Source organism: Plecotus auritus, assembly GCF_963455305.1.
Source record: "Plecotus auritus genome assembly, chromosome: X".
In the NCBI taxonomy this organism is placed as follows: Eukaryota; Metazoa; Chordata; class Mammalia; order Chiroptera; family Vespertilionidae; genus Plecotus; species Plecotus auritus.
In genome coordinates this window covers 132,604,440-132,616,689 of record NC_137784.1, presented here as the reverse complement: position 1 = coordinate 132,616,689, position 12,250 = coordinate 132,604,440, and the positions used below count along the sequence as shown (strand labels likewise).

The 12,250-nt window shown below is 52.8% G+C and overlaps 1 protein-coding gene across 3 annotated transcripts; it reads right to left on the bottom strand.

The window, feature by feature from the left end:
• Positions 1-1,707: 1,707 nt before the first annotated feature.
• TAFAZZIN (tafazzin, phospholipid-lysophospholipid transacylase) lies at positions 1,708-12,244 on the bottom strand. 3 transcript variants are annotated; one of them, XM_080652731.1, is made up of 10 exons: positions 11,870-12,244; positions 10,238-10,366; positions 8,617-8,662; positions 8,286-8,371; positions 4,238-4,318; positions 4,105-4,146; positions 3,837-3,899; positions 3,632-3,684; positions 2,655-2,732; positions 1,708-2,537 (listed from the first exon to the last, which is right to left on the bottom strand). In XM_080652731.1, the coding sequence occupies exons 2-10, from the start codon at positions 10,359-10,361 to the stop codon at positions 2,436-2,438; spliced, it is 675 nt and encodes a 224-aa protein (XP_080508857.1). In that variant the 5' UTR covers positions 10,362-10,366; positions 11,870-12,244; the 3' UTR covers positions 1,708-2,435. The 3 variants fall into 3 exon arrangements, with proteins under 3 accessions (XP_080508857.1, XP_080508858.1, XP_080508856.1); XM_080652732.1 differs by having other exon boundaries at positions 11,877-12,112; XM_080652730.1 differs by lacking the exon at positions 11,870-12,244 and adding an exon at positions 10,447-10,890.
• Between the last annotated feature and the right edge of the window lie 6 nt (positions 12,245-12,250).

Below are 12,250 nucleotides of genomic sequence, written 5' to 3'. Positions count from 1 at the left end.
GTAAGATGAGGACAGAAAACTTTCTTGGGCCTGGCCAGCATGGCTCAGTGGTGGAGCATCGACCTATGAACCAGGAGGTCACGGTTCGATTCCGGGTCAGGGCACATGCCTGGGTCCCCGGTAGGGGCCATACTGGAGGAAGCCAATTGATGATTCTCTCATCATTGATGTTCCTATCTCTCATCATTGATTTTCCTATCTCTCCCTATCTCTTCCTCTCTGAAATCAATAAAAATATATATTTTTAAAAAGAAAGTAAATTTTTAAAAAATACAAATTAAAAATAAAAACGTGCAAAACAATGTTTATATATTATAGAAATGAGTATGTAGTTGAAACATAAGATGAAAATATGCAACATGCTATCACTTGCACCTATACATGCATACTGACCAACTGTTTTTACCTATATTTACTTACAAGTGTTTCTTTTTTTACACTGAAGTGATTTTTTTTCCCTTCTGGTCATTTAAAAAGCTTTTTGTTTAAAACTACACAGTTGCAGTTCTGACCATCTTTAAATCTTTTCTTGTTGGCTCCATCTTTTTTAGTGGTTCTATCTTTTCTTTCTTTCCTGATTTTTAAAAATATGTTTTTATTTATTTTAGAGGAAAGGAGAGAGATAGAAACATCAATGATGAGAGAGAATCATTGATCAGCTGCCTCCTACATGCCCCCCACCGGGGATTGAGCCTGCAACCCGGGCATGTGCCTTGACTGGTAATGGAACTGTGACCTCCTGGTTCATAAGTCGACACTCAACCACTGAGCCACACTGGCTAGGCTCTTTCCAGATTTCTATTATAGTATTTTTCATATTCTGCCTGACACTGTCAATTTCAGAAGTCCCCAAGGGTTTCAATCTGTTCTTGTTTCTACTGACATAAGTATGGGGCTCCCTTTCCTTACATGTTTGGTGATCTTTGTGAGGTCTTTTTGGCTAGTCTTCATCTTGGGTGAACTGGAGGCCTAAACTGAGCTTGCTTTTCTCTAGAGAGGATTTGCTTTCCGCTTCTGCCAGGAGCGCCACCACCCCGGATCCGCTATTGTTCCCACCCAGGGTCCCAAGCTCAATCTAGGCGTTCCCCTTCCCACCTCTCTCTTTTAAAAATATATTCTTTTTAATTTCAGAGAGGAAGGGAGAGAGATAGAACCATCCATGATGAGAGAGAATCGTGGATCGGCTGCCTCCTGCACACCCCACACTGGGGATCGAGCCCACAGTCTGGGCATGGGCCCTGACCGGGAATCAAAGCGTGACCTCCTGATTCATAGGTTGACACTCAACCACTGAGCTATGCAGGCCACGCCCCTTCCCACGTCTCAACACAGCACATGCTGCTCATGAAGGCCCACTGGGGCCTTCAGCAGCCTCCTCCCTCCTGGGCAGCAGAGGGGGAGGATTGAGCTGCTCCTTGCTTCTCCCTACTTTGCTATGGGCTTTGAAGCAACTCCCTCAGCCTTGCTCCGCCTCCTTTGCAAAATGAGATTAATTCCTACTTCCACAAGGTTGTCATGGGGATGACTGAAGTCAATGGCTGGTGCACAGGGAGAGCTCGACACCATCTGTTCCGGTGCTATGGCTGCACCCATGGCTCTGAGGGTCCATCAATGATGAGAGAGAATCATTGATGGGCTGCCTCCTGCACGCCCCCTTCCTGCCCAGCGGGTGACTTCCCATCCCCACCCGTACAGAGAGGCCAGAGGTAAAACAGCACAACACAGATACTTTATTTTTTATAAAACATAGAAATCCAGCCTCAGGGGGCTTGAGTGATGTCGGGGACACAGAAAGGAATAAGTTGGTGGGCCCCAGCATGGGACGACTGGCCAGGTCTGGGGCCCTTGCTGCAGGCCCCGCTTGTGGCAAAGGGCGGTTCTCCTGCCTACAGTGGGGGGTGGGGGTGGGGAGGTGGCTGCCGGAAGCTCCCAGGCCTGTCGGAAGCCTGGGCAGAAGGAAGCACTGGCCAAAGACTGTCCCTGATGAGGTGGTGAGCAGCTCGAGGCCAATGGCCTTGTGGGCCCCTCCCTGAGCCCCAGTCTAGTCGCCCATCCCCCCTTCAACTGCTCTCCCTCCAGACACCAGCCCTGGGAGACCACACATGGAGGCAAGGAGGAGGCCACTGCCTACATCTTCCCCTCCCTTTGTGGCCAAGCGACCCTTTTCAACTGCAAAAACCACAGATGAGCTGGAATGCTCATCAACTAGGGGAGGGTACCCTTTAAGGATGATGAAGAACTCTGTCTAAAAACCCCATCTGAGCTCACAGCATCAGTCCAGTCCAGCCCAGCCCTGCCGTGTGCAGGGACGAGAACCCAAGGCAGCACTGCGAACCTGGCAGCTGGGGACCAGGTCCTGGGGCTGCCTCTTCCCCAGGCCTCGGGGGCCTCACAGGACTGTGAGCCAGCCGGGCTGGGTCTGCGCAGGGCAGGGCCTATCTGTTGGGCTGCAGGTGGTTGTGGAGTTGCTCCGCCTGGGTCTTCAGGCCCTGGAATTCCTGCTGGATGAAGTCGGTCAGGGTTTTGCGCATCTCCACCTGAGGGGAAGGACCAGGCTGAGAGGGAGCCCTCCGGGAGCTGCGCCCAGAGGCTGTGGGAAGCCGAGGGGCGCCGGGAGGGGCGAAGGACAGCCAGGGTCAGGCTGGGAAACTCACCGTGGACTTATTCTCTGCCCGGAGCCGCTCGAGCACAGGCAGGACGCTGAAGGGCTTGCCTATCAGCACAGTGATTTTCTGCAGGGACACCGGCCACAGGGTGATTAGAACAGGGGGAGTGCCCACAGCCCCAGCCCAACTGCCCTGGGGGACCAGAAGTAGAGTCCTGCCCCTAACTTGCCAGGTGCTCCCTCTGGCCACTCTCCCTCTTAATTTTTATTTATTTTTAATTACATTTTAATTGATTTCAGAGAGGAAGGGAGAGGGAGAGAGAGCTAGAAACATCAATGATGAAAGTGCATCATTGATCGGCTACTTCCTGCACACCCCCTACTGGGGATCGAGCCCACAACCCGGGCATGTGCCCTGACCGGGAATGGAACCGTGACCTCCTGGTTCATAGGTCAAAGCTCAACCACTGAGCCACGCTGGCCGGGCCACTCTCCCTCTTTAGAAGGGGGCTCAATGGCTTGCAAGAGCCATCTCAGTCCCAGGGTCCATGCTCTAGAGCAGGGGTCCTCAAACTTTTTAAACAGGGGGCCAGTTCACTGTCCCTCAGACCGTTGGAGGGCCGGACTATAGTTTAAAAAAAAAAACTATGAACAAATTCCTATGCGCACTGCGGGCCCGGTACGAGTCGGCTGCTAAGCAGGACAGGCAGCGGCACCTGGCGGGGCGGATAAATGTCCTCGGCGGGCCGCATGTGGCCCGCGGGCCGTAGTTTGAGGACCCCTGCTAAGTCCTGTCCTGTCCTAACCCCAGGGACCACCCCTGCCACTGCCTGATTTCATTCACTCTCCTTCTCTGGGGCTTGGTGCCCTATAGGAAGGCCCTGTCGGTGTCCCACTTGGACCCCTGCCTCAGCCTCGAGCTCAGCTCCTCCTGAACCTGGCTCCCGGAATGCGGAGTGGCAGCCAAGGGCCAGATGGCAGGCAGGCAGACAGACAGACAGACAAAGGCCAGCAGCCCCTACCTACCTGTCCGATTCGGGGAACGTATGGCGGTTTATTAGGAAGGACATCGTTCATTCCTGCAGCACAGGGAACAGAAGGCTGGCATCAGGCGTGGGTGTAGCGGGGAGGCCCCGGCCCTCAGCCTGGCCACCCTCTCCCTGGCCCCTAGGAAAGCCCCTCTCCTTGCCCCCAGCCCCAGGCCACAGGCCTGCTCCAGTGGGAGGCTTACCCACATGCCACAGCGGCAGGATGACGGGGTCGAGATGACACTCGGCGATCAGGCGTCCGATTCCTGCCCGCAGGGAGGCAGAAATGTTGGGCGAAGCAGCGCTTCAGGGCTGGCCTGCAGCGGGGGCCACCCTGCCTACCCCAGTTCACACTGGCTCCCCTGGGCCAGCCCTTGTCTCAGCACCTGGCCCCTGGCTGCTGTTACCAACACGTTCAGCTGCCCCATGTACCGTGGTCCACCAGGGCCGCAGAGGGCCAGTAGCCCTTACCCCACTTGAAGCGCAGGAACTCGGAGGTCATGTTCACTTTTCCTGGGAGGGGCGAGACAGAGGGGAGGCTTTGGAAGGGGCAGGGCCTCGTCCATATTCCTGGGAGCATTGCCACCCTGCCAGCCCCACTGACCTTCTGGGAAGATGTGCACCCAATCCCCATGGTTGAGCTTCTCCAAAATAAAGTCCATTCCCTTCTGGTAAACACCGTCTCCTGCCAAGAAAAGGACTCTGCCCATCAGTCCCCACTCGCCTGGGCCTCTCCTTCCCTCTCCCGCAGAACAGAACGAAGCAGCAGCTCAGGACGGTCCTCTTCCTCCCTGCACAGTCCACACAGACACCCTCCAATGACTGTCTCTCCCAAGCCCACTCAGTCCTGGCTGCACCACTTCGCGGCCCTTGACATCCTTTGTTAAACAATCTCCTCTAGCCTGGCTGCCGTGGCTCAGTGGTTGAGCATCAACCTAGGAACCAGGAGGTCGTGGTTTGATTCTGTGGTCATGGTTGTGGGCGTAGTCCCCAGTGTGGGATGTGCAGGACGCAGCCAATCAATGATTCTCTCTCATCATTGTTGTTTCTCTCTCTCTCCCCCTCTCCCTTTCTCTCTGAAATCAATAAAAATATATTTAAAAATAATAAAAAACAATGCTATGCTTTGGGTGCAACTCTTCATAATGTTTAGCTTTCGCAAATGGTCTTTCTACTCACTTGTAGAGCTTGTGCAAGCTCACTCCGATACTTCATGCATATCACAAGGCCTATGCTTGGGGGAAAAGGGAATTTTTTTGGAACACAGAAGCAAAGTATGCCAGATAGTTCCTTTGCTTCAACACGTTACATCTTTGCTGTCCATCAAATGCATTTGATAAAAGGCTTGTCCCTGCCCACTTTCTCTCACTGAAGGTGCTTAGGATTAAGATTTTGCTTTCTGGCTTTTAGGGGGTTTTTTGCTTTCTGATTTTAGCTGTGCAATAAATCTTAGATGCAGGTCAAAGAGACAGGAAGTGGACACGGGCTGCTTCTGTCTGAGGTTGCAGAAGGGAGGGAACTGAGACTCAGGGACGGGGTATAAGAGCAGAGTCCCCATCTCAGAACAGGGTATGACAGACAGCTCCATGGTCACCAGCCATGACACTGTAGCGTCTGCTTGTGCGTTAGAGAAAAGAGGCAGCCTCCCAAGCAGCCAAATGAGAAAGCATTATAGGCACTGTCTCTGGGGAGTGAGTCATCTGTGGATTTGGAGGTGTGGGTGCTGCAGCTTTTCATTTATTTGAGTTATTTTATTGGACTTTACCATGCTTTACTTTGACCAACTAGAAATAATAATTTAAAAAAACTACCTCTTGCCCTGGCTCGTTTGGCTCAGTGGATAGAGTGTCAGCCTATGGGTTCAATTCCAGGCAAGGGCACATGCCTGGGTTGCAGTCTCGATCCCCAGTGTGGGGTGTGCAGGAAGCAGCCGATCAATAATTCTCTCGCATCACTGATTGTTTCTATCTCTTTCTCCCTCTCCCTTCCTCGCTGAAATCAATAAAAATATATTAAAAAACAAACAAATAAAACCTCCCCCTTGACACCACTAACACCTTTTGGTTACTTCTTTTTTTTTTTTTCTTAATATATTTTATTGATTTTTTACAGAGAGGAAGGGAGAGAGATAGTGAGTTAGAAACATCGATGAGAGAGAAACATCATCAATCAGCTGCCTCTTGCACACCCCCCACTGGGGATGTGCCCACAACCAAGGTACATGCCCTTGACCGGAATCGAACCTGGGACCCTTCAGTCCACAGGCTGACGCTCTATCCACTGAGCCAAACCGGTCAGGGCTGGTTACTTCTTTTTTTTTTTTTTAAAAAAAAATGTTTTTATTAATTTTCTAAAATTTTTATTTTTTTAAAATATTTTTTATTGATTTCAGAGAAGAAGGGAGAGGGAGATAGAAACATCAATGATGAGAGAGAACCATTGATCTGCCTCCTGTACACCCCACACTGGGGTTAAGCCCACAACCCGGGAATGTGCCCTTGACCGGGAATCGAACCATGACCTCTTGGATTGTAGGTTGTCGCTCAACCACTGAGCCACTCCAGCCAGACTATTTTTATTGATTTTTAGAGAGAGAGGAAGGGAGAGGGATAGAGAGATAGAAACATTGATGAGAAAAAAACATCATCTATTGGCTGCCTCCTGCATGCCCACCTACTGGGATCAAGCCTGCAACCTGGGCATGTGCCCCAACCGGGAATCAAACCAGTGACCGCTTGGTTCACAGGTTGATGCTCAACCACTTGGCCACACCAGCTAGGCCATTTTTTTATTTAAATACTCACCCAAGAATACATTTTTATTGATTTTATTTTTTAATTAATTTTTATTGATTGCAGAGAGTAAGGAAGAGGGAGAGAGAGAAGCATCAATGATGAGAATCATTGATCGGCTGCCTCCTGCATGCCCCCCACTGGGAATCAATGCCACAACCTGGGCATGTGCCCTTGACTGGCATTGAACCTGGGACCCTTCAGTCCACAGTCCAACGCTCTATCCACTGAGCAAAACTGGCTAGGGCCATTTTTATTGATTTGAGAGAGAGAGGAAGGGAGAGAGAGAAACATCAATGTGAGAGAGAAACATTGATTGATTGCCTTCTGCAATGATCAGGGATCAAACCCACAACCTAGGTATGTGCCCTGACTGGGAATCGAACCTGCAACCTTTTGGTATATGGGATGACGCTCCAACTAACTGAGCCACCTGGCCAGGGCCATTGGTTACTTCTTCCTCTTTCTGCCTCACCACCAACCTCTGGAAGGAGTGGCCACCACTGCTGTTTCCCTTCCCTTCCCCCTCTCCTGCCCCCAGAAGCTCCTATGGCTTTGCTTACTTCCTCTGTGGCCATTGCTTCCTGCTGCCTCAGAGACTGTCTGTCCTTCTGTGCTCTGAGGTGCTGTCCTGGGCCCCTGCTCTCTCCCTGCTCTTCCCCTCTGCAATCTCGCCTCTATGTTTGTGAGTTTGTGGTTGAGTCTCCAGTATCTTTATTCCCAACTGTTCTTTTTTTTTAAAAAAAATGTATATATTCTTATTGATTTCAGAGAGGAAGGGAGAGGGAGAGATAAACATCAATGATGAGAGAGAATCATTGATTGGCTGCCTCCTGCACACCCCTACTGGGGATCGAGCCCACAACCAGGGCATGTGCCCTGACCGGGAATCCAACCATGACCTCCTGGTTCATAGGTCAACGCTCAACCACTGAACCAGGCCAACTGGGCTGCAACCTGCATTTTCTACCCTTATCGATGACCTTTCTAGTGCCTGGCACATGCATCTAGAATGTTTTTCCTTTCACATTCTGTCGGGAAATATTCTATTTCCCCAGAGAAAAGAGCACCCTGGATTTGAATCCTGGCTTTGCCACATCTCGCCCAATGACCTTGGGCCAGCAGCTTAATCCTTCCTTACGTGGAGAATGGGTACTAGAATGGCCCCTACCTCCCGAGGCTCTTCAGAGGTGCCAAGTAGTCATTCAATGTTACACACCTCCCTCCACAAGCAAGTTTGTTTTCCCTGCAGCCCGCAGCACAAGCCACCAGTGATTTCTTTTTTTGTTTGTGTTAATCCTCACCTGAGGATATTGTTCCATTGATTTTTAGAGAGAGTGGAAGGGAGGGGGAGAGACACAGAGAGAGAAACATCGGTGTGAGAGAGACACATCGATTGGTTGCCTCCCACACGTGCCCCAACCAGGGGTGAGGATCGAGCCTGCAACAGAGGTACATGCCCTTGACGGGAATCGTACCCAGGACCCTTTAGTCCGTGGGCCGATGCTCTATCCACTGAGCCAAACCGACCAGGGCATGCCTCCTTGACTTCTAATGCCAGAGCCCCAGGTTCGCACAATCCTCAGGCCTGTGCAGAGAATCGAGCTCTCTCTGAGGAACCAGCACCCCTCCAGCAATGGAGCTGGGCCTCAGGCTAGTGGGCAGCACTCGCTGGCTCCCTGGCCCCCTTCTCCCAGGCTGCCTGTCCCACCTGCGTCTCTCCACTACCAGTGTTGCCAAGCCAGAGGCACTGGCCACCAGGCTCCCTGCTCCAAGCCCAAGCCAGAGAAACCTGCAGAAGAGTCTCCCTGCATCCACCAGCCCACCGGCCCACAGGCCCCTCCCGGAGGAGTAACTCACCTCGGCAAACAGGCACGCACTTGCCCAGGCTGAAAAAGTGAGAATGCAGCTCCTTGGTGAAACAGATGTCTGCAGCTGCGGGGGTCCTGGAGTGGGGACAGACACAGTCATCTCCGCCTCCCCTGCGCCCTGCTTCCCAACCCTCCCCCCGGCGTGATGCCTGGCACCGTCAGCGAAGTGAAATGTAGGCACAGAGGACCTGCGGCGCCCCACCCCATGCCCTGCCTGGGCTGCTGGATGCCGCCTCCTGGTCAGAGCAGGAGGAAGGCAAATGTGGGCAGAGACGGGTGAGTCCTGCCGGGCCCATTGGGAGGGGCTCATTCCTCCTCACCAACGCATCAACTTCAGGTTCCAGATATGGCGGAGTTTCAGGATCCCTGGAGGAAAAGAGGAAAGCTTTCATGCCTCAACTTACCTTGTTCCGGGAAGCACCTTTTTCTGTCACCCCACTTCAGGGAATGAGGGACAAGGGTAGCAGCACTACCATTTCCCAATGGCCCGAAGTGGCATCTTCTGGAACCTTGGGCCGGACTCCCAAGTTCTCACTGGCTCCTTGCTCTGTCCCACTCCCCATGTTTTATTAGTCACCATGTCTGGTCTGCCTAGCTCCCCAATATATTTTGATGCTGCCTATTCTATACCTTCTGTCTCCAGTTTCACCACCACCACCTTAGTCTAGGCTACTGGAATGCTCTCCAGCGGTTGCCAACCTTTCGGACCTCACAGACCACCAGTGGCCTGTGGAGCACCGGTTGGCGACCACTGCGCCTCCTTCCTGCCCAGCTGGAGTGTCTCAGGAGTTGAGCATCAACTGTGAACCAGGAGGTCATGGTTCGATTCCCAGTCAAGGGCACATGCCCAGGTTGCAAGCTCAGTCCCCTGTGTAGAGCATGCAGGAGGCAGCCAATTGATGATTCTCTCTCATTATTGATGTCCTATCTCTCTCGTCCTCTCTGAAATAAATACAAATATACACTGAGTAGCCAGATTATTATGATCTCTGAACGCATAATAATCTGGCCACTCAGTGTGTGTGTGTGTGGGAGGGGCCTGTGGGCCTGGTGCATGAATTCGTGCATGGGTGGGGTCTAGCCAGCCTGGCCAGAGGGAGGGGGACATGGGTGGTTGGCCAGCCTGCCTGCTGGTCGAACCCCTGGTCGAGGGGACAATTTGCATATTAGCCTTTTATTATATAGGATATACACTGAGTGGCCAGATTATTATGCATTCAGAGATCATAATTATCTGGCCACTCAGTGTGTATATATATAGTTTTAAAGCCTCCTGGAATCTGGCAGTGGCACTCACAGACCATTCTCTGCCCAGCAGCCAGGATGAGTTCTGAAAGTTTGATTTTACCAGGTGGTTGTCCCTGAGCTGTAGGAGAGTCTAACCTCCTGCAGTCAGCAGTGAAAGCTCTGGACACCCCTCCACCCAGCCATCCAGGTTATTGCAGCCAAGCAAGTCCCTGTGAAGTCAGTAGGGCAGGAACTTGTAGGTGGGGAACCGGGCTCCCAAATAAGGTTGGCTGAAGGGTACAAACCCAGCCTGGGGCAAACCTGGAACCAGGATACAGGTCTCTCGGGTCTCTCAGCCCCTAACCCAGAGTTTCCTTGATGGGTCCTCGGATTTGTTCCCAAGACTCCAAGACTCTGTGGGACCTTCCACGATTTAGAAAACAGGTTCCACAGGCCTGCTGCAACAGAGTAAATGGTCAGACCTTGCCCTGTGGCCATTTCCTCGCTTCCTCATTCCCTCCAAACTTCTGAGGCCCTCTCCAAATCACCTTCCCTGAGAGGATGCTGGAGGGGTCACACTGGGTCTGGATGTCCCGGAAACAGTAGTCCCAGAGCTCTGAAGAGCCCAGTGGGAAGTGAGTTTGTTCTGCTTCTGTTTGGTCCTTTCCGGGGTTCTCTCCCTGCCTCCCTGTGCCCAGCACACAGCCCGTGTACCCCAGAGATGAGGGTCATCCATGCAGGACTGGTGATTGGAGACCGTGATGAGGGGCGTGGCTGGGCCGCGGTTCTCGATGAGCTCATACAGCACTTCCTTGTTGTGGACGGTGAGGCGGTTCATGCACTCTGGCGGGGAGAGAAAGAGCGTGGGGGTCTTGGCCTTCTCTCCTGAGGCCCAGGTTTTCCCCCCAGCCAAGCCCACTCACTGGTCCAGAAGCAGCTGTAGGTGCCCACCAGGCCCATGACGACACTGCTGGCCAGGGTCCAGGTGACCGGCGGCACGGCGGGGAACGGCCATTTCACATGAAGGGGCATCCCCCACCACACTCCACCGCTCCCGGCGGCCCGGCCGTTCCCCTGCCCCAGGGCAGCCGGTGGGGTGTCCTCAACTGCCCCACAGCCGGGTCCCTAACAGGCCTACGCCAGCAACGCGCGCCGCGGCTCAGCGCGACAGGGGACTCGAACAAGGTCACCTCGCGGGGCGGGCCAGAGGCCGGCCGGCCCCCCTTGCCACCGACCAGCCCACCGTGATCAGGAGTCGGGGATCGCGGTGAGGAACGACAGGAGTTAGAGCTGGAAACCGCGCGCCCCACGCCCACCCGGGGAAAAGCGAAGCGGTCAAAGCCCCACGTTCCACCGCCGCCTGTCGCAAAAGCGCTCGGGCCGCTTGACGGCAGCGGGGCACCTCCCCCGACCCCGCCCAGCCCAGCGCAGCCTCAGTGCCCGGCGCCCGCCTGCTGCGCGCTCCTTTTGTCTCAGTTCCTCCCCAGAAAAATCGTGGGTTGCACAGTGGCATTACCTGACACCACTCAAAGTCGGGGCTAGCGGAGCATTTCTACTTTAGTGTTTTTCCCTCTTTATTTTTATTGAGGTAGAATTCATACAACATAAAATTAAACCATTTTATGGTATTTTATTTTTTTATTATTTTTAAAGTCTTTTATTGTTATTATTTTTTTATTATTTTTTATTTCAGAGAGGAAGGGAGAGGGATAGTGAGATAGAAACATCAATGAGAATCATTGATTGGCCGCCTCCCGAATGCCCCCTACTGGGGGGGGTGGAGCCCGCAACCTGGGCATGTACCCTAGGCCGGAATCGAACCTGGGACCCTTCAGTCCCCAGGCAGACACTCTATCCACTGAGCCAAACCAGCTAGGGCTATGGTATTTTATAATATTTTATTTTTTAAAATGTATTTTATTGACTTTTTACAGAGAGGAAGGGAGAGGGATAGAGAGTTAGAAACATCTATCAGCTGCCTCCTGCACACCCCCTACTGGGGATGTGCCCGCAACCAAGGTACATGCCCTTGACCGGAATCAAACCTGGGACCCTTCAGTCCGCAGGCCGACGCTCTATCCACTGAGCCAAACCAATTAGGGCTATAATATTTTAAGTTGTATATTTTATATATACAACATACAGTGTTGTCAACCACCACGTCTAACTAGTTCCAAAACATGATCGCCCCCAAAGGAAAGCCCTGTACCCCTCAAGAGGTCTATCTTTTATTTTAAATCATTTTATTGATTTAAATTTTTTTCCAACCTACTCATCACCACCCCCAACCCTGGCAACGCCACACTGTCCTGATGACCGCTCCACAACCAGCCAATGCAGACCCACCTCCTACCCTAGACGCCGCCGCCAGAGTTCCCCAGTTGTTCCAACAGAGACAGGGCCGGCCCCCACGCGGTGCTGAGCTACCAGCTCTCGAATCCCCTTCTCTCAGGGACAGTTCTCAGTCCGCTCTGTGCAGCCACAGTGGACCCGGCCGGAGGACGTGGAGAAAAAGCTCTCGCGCCCCTACGTCGGGCACGAGCTCCAGCCTTTGCATCTTCCCTCCCCAGATGCTGCCTGGGAAAGTCCAGGGGCTGAGCGCCTGGCCTGGGAGAATGCACCTAGGGGTTTGCACTCAGGCGCCAGCATTTCGCCGCCCTCGGCACAGGCAACCATTCATTAACGAGCTGCTGCCGCTTGATCACTGTGACTCACAGGTCTGACATC

Bases quoted from the DNA above. Each gene is read 5' to 3' on its own strand.
- TAFAZZIN (XM_080652730.1), bottom strand. From the start codon at position 10,555: ATGCCCCTTCATGTGAAATGGCCGTTCCCCGCCGTGCCGCCGGTCACC. The intron at 8,663-10,237 runs GTACACGGGCTG...CTTTTCCTCCAG, and splicing joins GGATGACCCTCATCTCTGGG to GGATCCTGAAACTCCGCCAT. The intron at 3,900-4,104 runs GTAAGGGCTACT...CCCTGCGGGCAG, and splicing joins GTTCCTGCGCTTCAAGTGGG to GAATCGGACGCCTGATCGCC.